This window comes from Watersipora subatra, chromosome 5 (assembly GCF_963576615.1).
Source record: "Watersipora subatra chromosome 5, tzWatSuba1.1, whole genome shotgun sequence".
Taxonomy (NCBI): domain Eukaryota; kingdom Metazoa; phylum Bryozoa; class Gymnolaemata; order Cheilostomatida; family Watersiporidae; genus Watersipora; species Watersipora subatra.
The window spans coordinates 40,794,470-40,810,828 of NC_088712.1; the positions used below are offsets into that span (position 1 = coordinate 40,794,470).

Sequence of the window (16,359 nt, forward strand, 5' to 3'; positions counted from 1 at the left end):
GTGGAAATGATAAAAACCCACGAGTCAAGTGAGTTTCGTTACTCGCAAGTTTTTAGCAAATGTTTTATGGAATCATTGGAAACTTGCGAATCATGGAAACGTCAATTATGTAGGAGATGTGTGAGAAAATACCGAGCAAGCTATTCAATTCTATTGTGCTCTAGTTGCCTGACCGCTTTGGGCAGACAACTACAGTGGACCCCGCGTTACAGCATCTCTGCTTTCGTTTAAGCCTTACGATATGGAACACCAAGTTTTTCTGGCCCCTCCTTACAGCATTGTTCCTACCATATGTCATCAACGTGTCCTTCCCAAATTCAAATTTGAGTAATATAATGTAACGTAATATAGTGATGTTACATTTTATTGCAGATCATAACAACTAAATAGGTAACTAGAGTTACTAAGGTTACTATTTTGTTACTAGTTATTCCACGACCAAACACGAGCGAAGCGAGTGTGTTTAGGAGCGTTATGATAAATGTCTATGTGCACACAGCTCCCGAAAAGTATCCACCAACAGCCATACCCAAACCCTTGTACCAAAATCCCATAAGAAAATTAATCATTTTTCTTTTGAGTCGTTTAAGTATAATAATGATACAAAACACCTATACACCTATTTAAATATGTTAACAAGTCTGAAAATTTTTGACAATATCCTAAAATTTACCAATCTGATCGGATGATACATAACTAGAAAAATTAATTTGGCCTAAAGTCACCATTAAAACCTGACAAGCATTCTTAAATCAAAATTAATATTAATTAATCTTTATTTTGCTCTAGTTTGCAGAAAACTTCCAGACACACGCGAATGCTAATGCTTGCTTGCTGTTACAAATCGCTGTCAAAACCATTCTACATTCAACACAACCAACTTTCAAACTGCACATATTATACAGCAGCTTGCCATTTTACTTCTAATATTGCATTTCTCCTATTGCAGGGGAGAGATATAAACATATAATATTTTCTCTTCATTATTGCTGTTTGTTGTACTTACATAATAACACCCAGTACATTACAGCTACCATTGCAGCTACCATTGCAGTTTTCCTATTGCACTGCAGTGCAATTTGACTGCTAATATATCAATTCTCAACCAGCAGTACCCTTTATTTTTTCCATTATCGCTTTGGTTGTGAGCTGTATGACAGGGTAACTTCTAGTTAATATGCTCAGTATGTATGTAAAATGTTGATGTTGTTACCGGTGGTATGCATTAAATAATCAATATGGGTTCCTAAGCCCCTCCAAGCGATATTTTTGCATCACGATCCCAACGCCAGATTGAATAAATATCGAAGGATGGGGGAGTACACTACAACACCATGAGAAGAAATTTCCAGTTATCAGCAAAATAATTTAATAGCGACAGATCTAAGCAAATGTCGCTTGAAATACTGCTATAGATCGACCCGCTATTTCTATTTTGGTCTAGCCTAAATTCCTGTAGTCTTTCGTTGCCTCACAAAAGCCAATGGTGTAGGTTGACAAACTAACAGTAGATTATTCCTACGACATATCAGTGCATATTAAGGAGTATCCCTTACATTGGTGTGATATTGTAAAGCCACACTCATACATAGACTTTCGACGGTTATACACCTGACCAATCACCTACCAGTCTTTGTATAGATGAGACAGGAAGGATCAACTCTGAATGTCTTATTGTTGATCCCGAGAGCAAAGGGAGTTGAAAGGCCAATCTTCTCAAGGACACGATAGGGAATGGTAATAGGACAACCCGTACTCTCTTTAGGTACAACTGGTGCTGCGGTCCGACTCAATGTTTGATTGATAAAGGATGCAGTAATCTTACTTGTTGGAGGCAGTTTCTAGAATAAGACCCGAAGGTGCCATACTTAAATCGACTAAGCTCTTTACTGAGCTGTTTAAGTTTTAAGTTTTATATTTGATTCATTTTACATTTAAAGCTATTTTACTGCCCTCGAATTACGACAACCCTGCTATACGATTATTTTGCCTTACGATGTGGAACACAGTGGTTTCTCACCTTGGCCATATGACATTTTTTACACTTCTTTTAACTTCTCGTAAATGACTGAATTTGATGCCCCTTTGTCCTTGGGGTTCAAGTTTTTGCAAAAGAACTGAAACATTTTCTGCATTTTCAACAACACTACAAATCAATACTGCTACAAATGTTGGAAATGTATGGTTTGTCAATGAATGGTTTATTATGTATGGAAACATGATTATCAACTATTTCACATAAAAAAAATTGAGTGGATAAGCGTAAACATTACTGACCTGAACAGACGGAGCAGAAGGGTGGTGTTTGACTGGTACCTCTGAGGGCTGTAACACTCGATCATCCTTTATAAATATATCAATTCCTGCAATAGCATTTAATTTCAACATCGACAATGCCTGCCTCTACTAGCCATGACTAACTACAACTGATGTGGTTTCCTGCCAATAATTGTAATTGACTCTGACACGCATGACATTCATCACCAATGTGAAGTCAAGATGCTAAAAACACTCACTATGTTTCCATGAAACATAGTGAGTGTTTTTAGCATAGTAACATAGTGAGAGCAACATACTAACATAACTAAGCAGCCATGTTAGTATGTTACATGCAAATGATTTTTACAACAATTATCACATGGTAACTCAACGTGCATACAACTCCAAATCGACATCATGGAAATATAGTGATAGAGACACAGGCAGTAGTAACAAAAATGTACAAGCGACCTAAAGTTAACTTTGCTTAAAATGTATCCCACAGTAACCACTAAAGAAGTAGTAAGAATCATGATATTTAATAATGGTGATGAAGCAATATGCATTCGACCAGGTTTGTAAGAGTAAAATAGCCTTAGAATAGAGACCCATCAATATGTGGCATCTTTATTGCACTTTCTGCACTATTCATTTCTATGAGTTTTTCACAATTTTGTAAAAAAAACAATAGCTGTCAAAATATAAAAAGCGGTTTAGCCTGTTCAACATAAACAAACACTCACTTGATCTATAATGAAAAATAATTCTATAAGCCAGGATCGTGATGTGATATTAAACGACTAGTAGTGCTATACCATAAGAAGCTATATATACTGTATATATGAACTATACGCACGTATATACCATATGCTATAAGAAGCTCTAACCAGCCAAGACCTTGTGCTGACCTCCAAGCAGTTGCTACCACAAACTACAAGTGTCAAGACTGACAGCGAGATAATTTATATATATCTACATATCACCCAGACTACATCGAATTAAGAAAGGTGACGTTTTGAGAGGGCAAATCAACCCAGCCAGTCAATACCAGACAGGAAATACCAAATGGTTCTGCTCGTACTAGTCTATGCAAGCCAGCACAGTGAGCTTCTTTAATGGATAACAGCAGCAGATATTTCTCATCTGCAAATCCAAATGAACCATGAAAAATACCACAAATGAGATATAAGAGCCGGCAACATATTCACATTATCATCACAAAACAATGTGATGTTAGGATCTGGGATATAAGGGCAATGAGAGTGACAAACAGCAGAACTGACCACATTATGATAAGAGTAAAAGCCAAGCTCCAAGTAAGGAGAGAAATGGAAAAAAGGAAGAACATCCTGTCAGAAACAGGATGTCTCCCAACTTAGAGAGATAAAGAACAAGATCTAGGATTGGTTCTTTAGATCCACCACTCACATCTATACAAATTGGACTGCAACACTCCAACAGGAATGGAGAACAAGTGGCACGTCTTTAAAGAAACTACAATGCATCAAAAATACTAGGCACTGTCATCAGAAAACATTAGAGCTGATTCGATGAGAACGATGCTGAGCTCCAAGAACTTTTAGATAACAGAAACCACACAAAGGCAGATATGACATTCCGAAATACTTGTTCCAACAAAACGAAATGTAGAGTGGTCAAGAGAAACTCCAGCATCATATTGGGAGTTTAAGAACCAATTGGGACTTGCAAAAACTGTTAAACCACATCAGTTTGCCGAAACAAATTAGATGGAAACGTTCTACCGAAGCATGATGACCATTGAATGCCTACATGTGAGCCATCCTGAACAGTTGTTGGCCAGTGACAGTGTAAAACTCCTACCAAAAACAAAACGAGCTAGTGAAAAATGTTGTTAAACATCTGAAAAAATCCTCCATTGAAAACTAGCTTGATGAATACCATGAGATTGTTGAGAACATTGAAGTAACTGAGGTGCTGAGCGAAAAGAAATCACCAGACTCTGATGGAAACTACTCCAAGGTCATCAATCAAAAAAGGCTCAAACTGATGAGTGCCCTCCATGAAATACTAGAAAAGACATAAAAAACTGCTGTAGTTCCTCAGAATTGAACATACGTCGAGCTTGTAACCATCTTCAAAAAGAGTCACCGCAAAGTGAGTGTGGCAGCTACAGAGGATCTTCGTAACTATTTAATCCCATCAAAATCTTTGCATGTGTTCTTTTTAATAGCATATATTGCATAGCTTCTTCGATATGCAGAAAGCTTCATATCCAACACTCAGTGTGAATTCCGCAGCAGCAAGGGTACAGTAGATATATCAGCATTAAAGCAAATGCACAAAAAATGCATCGACCAAAATATGCTGTTGTACATAATCGTCATCGACTTCACAAAAGCTCTCAATCCTGTAGACTGACCAGCCCTCTGGAAAATTCCACGATACTTGGTGTTCCCAGTTACTTTATCAACCTGATAAATACTAGACAAACCGGCATGTAGGCCTCAATTAGGCTGAAAGGAGAATTATCAAACCCATTCCCAGTCAACAATGGTGGTAAACAGGGATGTATGTTGGCTTCAACGCTATTTTCCGTCTTTTTCTCACATGTTTTGAAAACTACGACAAAGGCGTCTGGACACAAAGTAGGGCTGGAGCAGATCAGTTCAATGTAAACCAATTCAAGTCTGCAACAAAAACCCGGATGATCCCCGTTGAAGAATTCAAGTTTGATGATGACACTGTCTTAGTTGCGCACAGTCATTATGAGGTGCAAGAAATAGTCAACAGATTTGCTAGATTTGCTAGATCTGCTGAAGCTTACGGACTTGAGATGAAAATCAAATAGATGGTAATGGAGTTTTAGTCCACCACTGGAGTCCGTGACAGGTCAAAGTATCTACACTCACAAATGGATAATAAGATAAACACTAGGATGTCCCATACCAGAAGCTGTGTTGGATGACTAATAACAAAAATGTGGTATAACAATGATATTATATTCATAACCAAGTGCTCCGCATTTCTTGCAACCATTCTCTCACCCCTGTTGTGTGCAGCAAATGCCTGTTCAGCATATAAGCTAGCTTCTCACAAATTAAACGCATAAATGATGAGATATCTACGTCAGATTCCACAAGTCAGGCGTTGGAATTACATCTTGAATAAAGATATGCTAGCTCAAGTCAACTTACCTGAAATGTATGAAATCCTCATCCTAAAGATTCTAAGATGGGCTGGCCATGTACACAAAATAGAGGACAACAGACTACTCAAACAGATCCTTCAATCATTACTCAAGCTTACACTCACTTGATCTATAATACTTCTATAGACCAGGATCCTGATGTGATATTAATCAACCAGCCCCTGGTAATGACAGGGTGTGATTGAGGTTCAAAGACACAGTAAAACGCAACTTAAAAAACAAGAAGATACCAATTAGAAGGTGGCAATATCTCAGCAGATTCGAAATCAATGGAAAAGTGTGGTTCATCAGAAGCCATCATCGAATACGGAGGAGAACTGATTTAAGTGCTATACTTCTACTAGGTTACATTTAAGTGTTGTCTTTTATGTACATCTACTTATCAGCTAATACGACAATCTTTGACCAAATAACAACAGCACAAAAAGAAGAAACCTCAAGTCATGGTGAAAACAATATAAAAGCAACAGATCTAAACAAACGTTGCTTAAATTACTGCTACAGATTGAACTGCTAAATAACAACCAATTATTCTCCAGACCTATCAGTGTATATAGAAGTATATTCCCTAAATTGGTCTGATATTGTAATGCCACATGATACCTATACCTTCGACCATCTTGTTATGCACCTGAGCAACCACCTACCGGTCTTTGTGGAGATAAGATGGGAAGGATCGACTCTGAATGTCTCTTTGTCCAGATCAAGAACAAAAGGTGTCGAAATGTCAATCTTCTCAAGAGCATCATAGCAAAGGGTGACACGACGGACCTTACTCTCTTTAGGGGCAGCTGGTGCTACGTTACAACTTAAAGCTTGATTGATCAGAGGTGTAGTGCTCTTGCTCATTAGAGGAACCTTGTTGAACAAGACTATAAATTACCATGTTTAAATCAGCTAAGCACTTTACTAACTGGCTTAAACACAGAAGATAGTTTAGGACAAACTATGGGCAGCTTTCAAAAGAGAGACGGAAACAGCTCATCTGACAAAGACTAAAGATGGTATACACGGGTGCGGGTCAGGTCAGATCTAGACTTAGTCGACACAAAATGAAACAAGAATGACAAAAGAAGTGTTATTTAAACATCACAAAACAGAACAAGGCAGAACAATGTTAATGCAGGCAGCGTCAGCATTTTCGCTGAACCATCTTTCATGTACTTCAAAATAACAGCCTGAGTTAAACAAGGAACTACTTTGATTATGAAATATTAGCATGATAAAGTTATTAATTATTTCTATGGTATTGCTTTCAAAGTTTTAAAGTAGCTTTGGAGTTAAAAAAAGGACATAACACTGTCAATTCAAAAATACATTTTTAACGTTTTAAATTTAGAATACGCCATAACAATAGCTGCTATTATATATTACGGTGTTCATGAAGAATATTTTCATCGTTCATGAAATTGTTTTGAAGTTTTTAGGTCAGATTGTAAACAACCTTAAGAACAAATCAGTAAATAATGGATAGGATTTAGACCTTGGTGACCTGACATCTGAGTGTAATTCTGATGATTGTGACGAATGTTCTTCTCATGTAAAATACCACCAAAATCATGAATTGTTATTGATGCAAAGGAGTCATTACTAGTACTACTTGTGGATCCCTTTCTATTTTGGCTTCATAATGATCAAAGCATGTCAAAGTGGCAGGTAAATAATGGTGGCGTTCAATTAAAGGGTGGTGGTGTATTTTTCTTTCACCTTTCTTTTCCTTTAATCATTCTTCTATAGTGGCATTATAATAGAGAGGTCATTGTATTAGAGGTGGCATTCAAATAAAGGTGGCGCTCAAATAAAAGTGGCATTCTGTTAGAGCTGGCATTCTATTGAAGGTGACATTCTAGTAGAGATGACATTCAAATAAAGGTGGCACTCAGATAAAAGGTTTACGGTAATCTTGATCTGGTTTTGGAATGATAACAGCCTCACAAACAAAGAGGTGACTTGAGTAAGATAGAGTTAAGATATGATTGTGAATAATAAACTTCGCCCATATATGGTATGTACATCTTACTTCTCTCAAGTCTACAAACCCATTGAATAAGCGATATTATTAAAAATCATCAAAGGCCGGTATGTTGTCATGTCCCATATATCACCAGTGATAACTTGGCATCATACAACAGTATAACTGTGAAATTCAACATAAGTTTTTAGTGCTACCACTTATGGCTGACATGCCACCACGTCATTGGTCACAAAAACTTGCTCCTGCAGTAATTAGTGCCCTTAGATTACAAAAATTGCGTTCAAAGATTGATAACGACAACGGTCATTTTATATACTCAATCAATACATCGTATATAGAAAAAGAAGTCGGTGCTAACATACCCTGATATTGTTCTCTTTCTTTGAAGCACCCAACCTCGAGTTCATGATGCATCCCTGCAAATGACAGGAGGACATGCATAGGAAAAACAGGAAGATGTATTTGCTTGCATAAAACAGTAAGTTACCTAATTTATAAAATATATCAGAAGCTTGAAGGCCAGATTAAATCTCTGGAGCTCAGACTAACTGTTCTGATCACAGAAAATAAGACTAATTATTCAATAGCTTAATATCTTTACCATAATAAGAGCCGTGTTCATCTCACAACATCCTTTGAGGATCGAAAAATAGATTGCTTTCAAATGAATACGAACTCTCGACTTTCAGCTGGGTACGCCGACACTTCACCAACTGCATAATTATGCACTATTATTTCCTGCGCTCTATCAGCTCACTTTACGATGTTCCATAGTACAAGAAACTGCCAGGGTACTAGTAACTAATAATTTCATGTCTTTCAATGACAAGTTAGTATATTTAATTCTAACTGTTTGAGAAGATGAACTATGCACTCTTACATCCAACAACAGCTGCAACATGTTTTTGATTAATACTGCAAACATATCGTCAAAGATTATACAGACTAAGTCATCATTCGCCTCTAAAAGAATGGTAATAATTTGACCAATGTCCGCAAAAACTAGGCTCACTGGCATTTCAGATCGCAACAAAACAGAATTTCTAAAACTACATGACCAAAGTATAAAATTTGTGTTAGTTTTCCCCTGGATTTGAATAATTTATTATTTGTCAGTTTATACATAGAAGGCTTAAGCGCAGGTTTCGTAAAGATGGACAGCTTTTCTGACACAACAGCATCATCATTAGAGGCCTTCCTCAAGACAGCCATAACTACATATACAGAAAGGTTCAGCAAAACAGTGATCGTTGTGTTTAACGTAAAGCCAGGTACCTAGCAAGTTTTAACTAGCCTATTTAACAATAACACTTACAGAGCATTGTCCACCAGTAGCCCAGTCGATGCACTCTGAGTGGAATAGAGAAAGACAGACTCTACATTGGGCATAGGGAACTGCGTTAACCACCCCTTTACAAAACCGAGAGCAGGGTTGAGGGTTCTGTAACAGATGTGGATGTGTTGACAGTTATACATGGCGCCTAATTTCATAGTCAGGGTTCTTCTCCTAAATTACATCAACTTTATTAAAATAATCTCAAATGTAGCTAGATGACTATACCATTCCTATGCCATGCGGGTTTGTTCTGGACATCTCCGTCATATCATTATTCTAACACTCAACATTCCAGCACTGCATACTGTGCAGTAGGTAATAACACCATTGCATCAATACTGTTTATTAGGCATTAGAAACATTGTAATGCATATACACTGCATACTGTGTAGTAGTAATACAATTACATTGCATACTTCTACTGCACACCTAATGCAAATACATAGATATCCAGGCAAACTTACTGCAACTGTAATGCATCGCACATCTGGGCATCAGTGAACACTTATCAATGCGCCCTCATGATTTTTACTGATGCTCACAACTTCACTAGACAAAGAGTAAAGTTGTAGATACATTAGTTGATATTAATATATAACACTAATACACTACAACATATCAAAGAAAGAATATATATATATACTAGCTGTGCCACCTGGTGATGCCAGGGTAATACAAAAGGCTTTGGACCGAAAATTGATTTGTATTTAACATATAACAACGCTTCCCATTCTTACTTTCCAACTACATATCATGAGAGAAGTGTTTTGCGTAGTTAAAATAAATTGAGAGAAAAATAAAAACAAATGTAAAAGTTTGAAAACTTTGTCAAACAACTTGCCATTCAAGCTAGTAGCCTGGCATATTGATAATGGAAAATTCCACCAAGCAAGTCAATAAGGATAGGCTTTTAATGACAGTAAGCAGTGACTTTGCGTCTGCATTGTTGTCCAGCCCCTGCATTGTTGTCCAGCTCCGCTGTTCTAATAATAGCTATAGCCAGAATGCGTACCAACAGACCAACATATATACAGACATACTTTGAGAAATATATATATACACAGTAGCCTATATAATATATATATATATATCCAGGCAATTTTATATATATGTGTCATGATCACAGAAACCATGGTTAAGTTGGGATTATAAGATTTAGAGTTTTCTACAGTAGCAGAAGGAGAAATTTCTCACAGCTATTTTGCAAAAAAAACTTTGATTCTAGCTTAATTACAGCAGATTCTATGGTCAAAAAACTGAATGCACGTTTACCATTAGTGCGAAAACATAGTTCCGAGAAAACTGGCGTTAAAGTTTGAGAAACAAAAACCAATGCAAAATTTTGTTTACATTTCAAAATGTCATAGCAACAAATATCAAGAAGTTGTGATATTTATCTAGATTTCTGTATTTATATTCAAAAAATTATGCTGAATTTAAAAATCTAAACTGATTTTAGCTGGTTGTCATAGAAATAGCTTTATATTTATAAAAAAAAAACGTATTACTTAATTTTGCAGATATTAAAAACGGCCTGGCAGTATCGCGATATTGGGCACAGCCAAATCATCAACAAAATCTTTAGAAAAATGACAACAGTAACATATTGCACACCATCGATCACTATATACTTCGATCTTGTAAACTTGAATGATTGTTCTTAAAATTAAATCTGAAAACAATCTTATAAAATCGAATAACTATTCTTACAATTAAATATTGTAATAAGCTTGTAAGAATTGTTAGGAAAATATCATCGTAAATCCCTTTACTTTCACTGTTTTTGACATCAGTTGGAATACCAAAGTACTCATTATAAGTGTCCAAAATGTCAAAAGTTATCTTTAAAATCGGCAAAAAAGAAACAATTATTTTTATCGGACGCCATTTTTCAGAACTTCCTGTTTAGCATAGCAACGGTTTTAAGGGGGTTTTTCCGAGGGGTAAAGACTTCTATTGGCTAAACTGACTTCAGATTCAGAAAGATCACTCTTTGATTGGTCCAGATGCACGTGTTACAAAAATCGTTACCAATATTATAAATTCAGTTAGTGCAACTTTAAAGTCGGATAACTCAACTTCGTGATTTGCGACTTAACCATGGTTTCTGTGACCGCGACCCATATATGTATATACATATATATATATAAATACAGTGAAACTCGGGTAACTCAAACTTTCAAAGTTCACGGAGCCGAGCGAGAGTGTACGCGTTATCAGAGCGTTCAAGTTATCAGGACAGTCACAAGTGCATGTATTTATCAATAGATACATGTACATATAGAAACTATATATATATCAAAAGCGTAGATCACTTGTTGCAAGTAAAAGGGCCTCTCACAGAAGTTTAAAAAAACTTTAATCAGAAAGTATAGATATTTTTCTACCACTCGGGATTTGTTTGTTGCTTTAGGTGATGTGACTGCCAGGACATTCTCTGGTTAAAATTGACCAAACTTGATCACGGTTAACCCTTTGGCTGGGGAAACGACAAAATTGTCGTTTATTGGTTGCGTGGGGAAACGGCATTTATGTCGCTTTCGGCAAAGTATATGAACGCTAGTAAGTTTTAAATATCATCAAGATACTAGTCGATGAATTACCATATGAAACAATTATTTGAGAAGCGTTGCTTTGTGCTAAAGGCAAAAGAAATCGCATCTCCTTTGGAAAAATAAACGTTGGAAAAACCAGTCAACATCGGCTCGACGTTAAAAACGATAAAATAAAAATTTATTTGATCCTGCGATCGTTAGTGATTTTGTGTCTGATCAAAATAAAAATAATTCAAATGATATAAGTGAAGTAAACATTTTGGACTTTTAATATACTTGGAATATACAAAGAAAAACGATCGTTATGGTAGCTCGCACGGCTACGTTATCCATTGGATTCTACCGAAAGGAATGCTTCCAAGCATTTCATACAGGGACAATAGTACATGGTTGTAGTTTTTTTGTAGTAGTAGATATGTAAATGAATGTTTGTGTAGAAAAAATTTTGTTCATAGAAATAAATTTCAGTTTGAGCTATGCATGTTCATAAATACCGATTTTATTGAATTTTCAAAAATAAATTACACGACTTTCGGGTGTTTTTGCGGGGCTTTAAGCCAGCCAAAGGGTTAAAACGCTAAGGAAAAGGACATATTTTTCTCCTGAGTGTTTTAACCATGATCCATTTTGCCGATTTTACTCTAAGTTTATACAAGGTTACCTTGCTTTCTGCGCTTTCGAAGGGCCATCGCAAAGTGGATGTTTGGTAAAATTTGATATTTTGTAAACCTTTAGAAAAGTCGTTAACGAAAATATTTTGCCGATGGTAATGACGACGCCTAAGTACTGAAAGTTCATGTTTATCCCTATGGCTCAGAATAAAGTGATATTCTAATGTGATAACAATCATCTCGGTAGCCGTTGGGCAAAAACTGTTCAAGATAATGATGTTTAGGTCAAGTTATCTAAAGTAATTATCATTGCGTTGAAACGAACCAAACAAATCCGTTCGAGTTAACCATGTGTTCGAGCTATCTGAGGGCGAGTTATTTGAGTTTAACTGCATACTAGAGTACTACCCGGCGTTGCCCCGGTAATAAAATTTTGTACAGAAAATTTATTTGTATTTAACATATAAGAACATTTCTCATTCTAACTTTCAAACGACATATCATAAGAAAAGTGTTTTGTCTAGTTGAAATCAATTAGGAGACAAAATAAAAACAACTGCAAAGGTTTTCCAACTTTATTAAACAACTGCATCTTTCAAACTTTATATAATGAAAAAAAAATTTGCGCAAATCAAAAAAAAAATAAATAAAACAACTATAAAAGGGTTTAAATGTAAACATGAAATAATTAGCAAGTAATAGCTAAATTAAGTCTGTTTTGCAACAATTACCATAAAATATGATTCGGCTATGATACAATCAATACAAACTGAGAAAACACAATAAAAATAATAGATACGTTGAATTAATAATATCAATTATTTAAGCGGTTACTAAGGTTAACAAATGCTACTGTTCCATCATAAGCTATCCATCAAAACTTTGAACACCATGATACTGCATGGTACCTCTCTATACTGGTATAAATGTAAAAATGAGATATCATACTGTCTTTGTCTGACTGGACGGAGAACCTATGTCGAGACTCTTCCTACAGATATAATACAACTGTCCGCGTGAAGAGAATCGCGCGAAATACCGAAATTACGAAAAAGAAGAAATACGAAAAACCGAAATTATAAGTTCAAGAAAACATAAAAAGCATCGCGTTTCATAGAGTTAATAGAATTCATAGAGTTTCAAATAATACGTCATTTAGCGTGTGGATACTCTATATGGTATATGATAACATATCTGATCAATATGTCTTGAATAGCTCAGTGCTAGAACGCATGGATCTAAAACTTGCGGTTGCATTTGCCATAAATTTAAATTCATCAAAAGGCGGGAGTTTAATTAAAAAAATCTAATAGCTATAGCTGGACATGAACACGTTCACTCCACGACCAACTTTGAGAAATATATATATATATATCTATATATCGAAGCCTAACCTTTATGAGAGCAGGCATCTCCCTGGGCAAACTGACCACGTGATCGGTGTGCGTAGGAGAAGACGTAGGTGAGACCGACAGCTGTGAGTTGGTTATCAGGAACTGTTTAGCCCGAACCACAGCATCCTGGTTAGCATTTATTTTCTTCATTATCGGTCGATCTGAAATGCGGATGCAAGGAGGTTTTAACAGAATGGACTTAAAGCACATCAATTACATAATTTTGTTATCATATATTTCAATACATCAGAGTCTTGGCTTTCGAATGAGCCATTGTTTGACATGGTGAGACAGACATTGGTTGGTGTTTATAGGATTTCTCTAGAGCTCTACCGCAGAAATGTTCAATGGCATAGACTCGAAAATTGTGACGTCACAATTTTCATATGCGGTGTTGCGTACTCTTACCACTTATTTTATTGCTTACCGCATATATTTATCAACTACGATAATGACGCTAGTGGCAGGCGAAGGCAGGACAACTCCAGAGAACTAATGAAGATGACAATGGAATCAGTGTCATTAGTCCTCCATGTACAGATTATTTCTATGATAAATAACTCAGATTCCAAGCACCATACTATGTTTTCCCGATGATATTATGCATTAGCCCTCTCATTTTATTTTGATGTTGAGGGTCGCGACTGAGACTAATTAATTTCAAGCATTGCGTGATCTCGTGAAAGCGCAATTGATATATAGTCCTAGGGCCACGCAACCGCAGGTCACAATTTAATGTGATTTCATTACCTCTATCAACGACAGTATATTTATTGAAGCATAATTAATTAACCCAGAACATGTGTTTGTATTGGTCGGGCGTTAGCACGATCCCCAGGCATTGTTGATCATCTAGAATCCTAGTTTATTATTAGCGCTCTCTGGGTTTAACAGCACCGATTGTCACAGAAAAGCGCAGCCTCAATGGCAGTAAAAGGGATTGACTACATAATGCTAAAAATAATTGTGACATCACATCGTGGGAACCGCAACTAAGTGTTTTTTTATTGCAGGACATACTTTTGACACCTTATTTTTCATAGTTCTATTAATCTTTGTGTATTCAATATAGGCTCATTCGAAAGCCAAGACGCTGATGTATTGAACTGTATGATAACAAAATTATGTAATTTATGTGCTTTAACCCTAATCCCTGAAAACCCCGAATCCTCACAGAAACTACTAAAATCATTCAACAACTCTCAAGGCTTGCTGATTGTAGGCACCATATGTATACCAGTATACGTAGGGAATCCTAGTTCACACCACAAGGAACTATGCTTATGCTAACTGTCTTCATCATATTTCCGAAAACTGCTTGAATAGCCTTGAATATTGCTTTTAAATGTATTACATAATAATGCATTTTCCATTTTACAACCTTTATATTACAGCTTTGCAAAAAATAGGATCGGATTAAGTGGTAGGAGAAGATGATCGATACAATCTGTGCATCTTGATACCTAGCAGTGATAACTCACCTTTGCTTCTCACCAACATTGGTCTGAACTCGTCATCATTCAGATTGCTTTTCATCTCTATTATAGGAACTTCGACAGATGTGGCTACCCTCCAGTCAATGAAGACAGTATCGACATCTAGAGGAAAGAAGTAATTAGCGCTGTAAAAATGCAGAAAACCTTCTAAATGTATACGCAAAAATGTGTTAGATAGAAAATACCCATTGGTTTTTAATAATACTATATGCTAACAGGCAATAACATCAAAGTAAAATGCCCATATTTAGCTGTTTTATTATTCAACTAGAAACATATACAACTTGGCTATAAAAGTGATGGGAGTATGACGAAGGCTGTATCCCCATTGGCTTAAAATTGCATCTCGTTCTTGCTTTGTTGTAATATACTGCAGCTTAAGTAGACATAGAAACTCTTTGACGTTGGTTCGTGGAACTGTGAAAGACCATCTAATAGCTTGCAAATAAGCTTCTTGCACTCTTAGTTTCAGTAGAAATACATAAGTTAGACCATAAAGAGACGGCAAGAACCATTATAGTTTGAACCTATTGCTCTATTTCAACTTTTGAAATTTTCTTTCATTTATCCCGGGGCCTTTAGGTATTTACGACCCTGGCAAAATCTATGCAACCCTGATTTGTGATCATAAAACAACTGCAATAGCCTGTTAAAACATGTTGGCAACAAATATTCATGGTCTGCTGAAATAATTAACACACAGAACCTTGATAATAAACCACAAACAATGATTAGAAATCAAACCTGGCCCTTGTATGGTGTGACCATCTTTGGATATACTTTCTGATGAATTATTATTCGCCAATCGTGGAGCTGTTTGTTTACGCCTCTGCTTGGATGGTTCCGAACTGACTTGAGATTTAGGAGAGCTGACAGGTGGTACAAACTTATGAAGAGGTGGAGGTGTAACTAAAGCTGGGTCACCATCTGTAAGGGTTGCATCAAAGATTGATGAAGTTGTAGCGATAGAAAAGTCCGGGTTCATATATTTCGCTTGCTTGTTGACTAGCAGATTTCCAACAACAGAGTCTAGATTTGATGACTTACTTTTGCTAGCATACATGTATATTGAATCTGAGTGATTCATATCAACTGATTCATCTTCACTGTCTGATGAGAGACACTCAACATTACCGGTGCTATTACTTCTAGACATTCTTTTTAATGGCGGTGGAGCCCTAGACATAGCTCGCTGTAAATCTGGTCTCGCCTGCATTGGAGGAGGTGGAGGCAATGACAATTCATTACCTTCACCAAAACTGTCTGCTATTACGGTTGAGACGCTAAAGCCCTTTTCGACTGCTTCTTTTCTTCTTTCTGCCATCGAATTGGTAATCATCCTTTTTGATCAAAGCCATCAACCTGACATAAAAACAACAGCAATAAGTATCCCAGTACGTACGTAGAGTGATATGGAGCATTTTTACTCTTTTTATTCGTCAACATAGCAGATGACCTTCTTTCATCTCAACAATGCTTAAGCGAAATCGGTACAACTACCGCTAACTAGGTAATTTAGTCATATAGATACAACACTGTTAAA

The 16,359-nt window shown here is 36.3% G+C and overlaps 1 protein-coding gene across 1 annotated transcript in view; it reads right to left on the bottom strand.

The window, feature by feature from the left end:
• LOC137397365 (uncharacterized) overlaps window positions 1-16,155 on the bottom strand; it is a 39,129-nt gene extending 22,974 nt beyond the window's left edge. The window contains exons 1-8 of the mRNA XM_068083654.1: window positions 15,561-16,155; window positions 14,802-14,918; window positions 13,321-13,481; window positions 8,734-8,865; window positions 7,787-7,840; window positions 6,097-6,307; window positions 2,278-2,363; window positions 1,628-1,841 (exon numbers count right to left, since the gene is read on the bottom strand). Coding sequence (XP_067939755.1) covers window positions 1,628-1,841; window positions 2,278-2,363; window positions 6,097-6,307; window positions 7,787-7,840; window positions 8,734-8,865; window positions 13,321-13,481; window positions 14,802-14,918; window positions 15,561-16,155 — 1,570 coding nt within the window. The remainder of the gene's footprint in view (window positions 1-1,627; window positions 1,842-2,277; window positions 2,364-6,096; window positions 6,308-7,786; window positions 7,841-8,733; window positions 8,866-13,320; window positions 13,482-14,801; window positions 14,919-15,560) is intronic.
• Window positions 16,156-16,359: the final 204 nt, after the last annotated feature.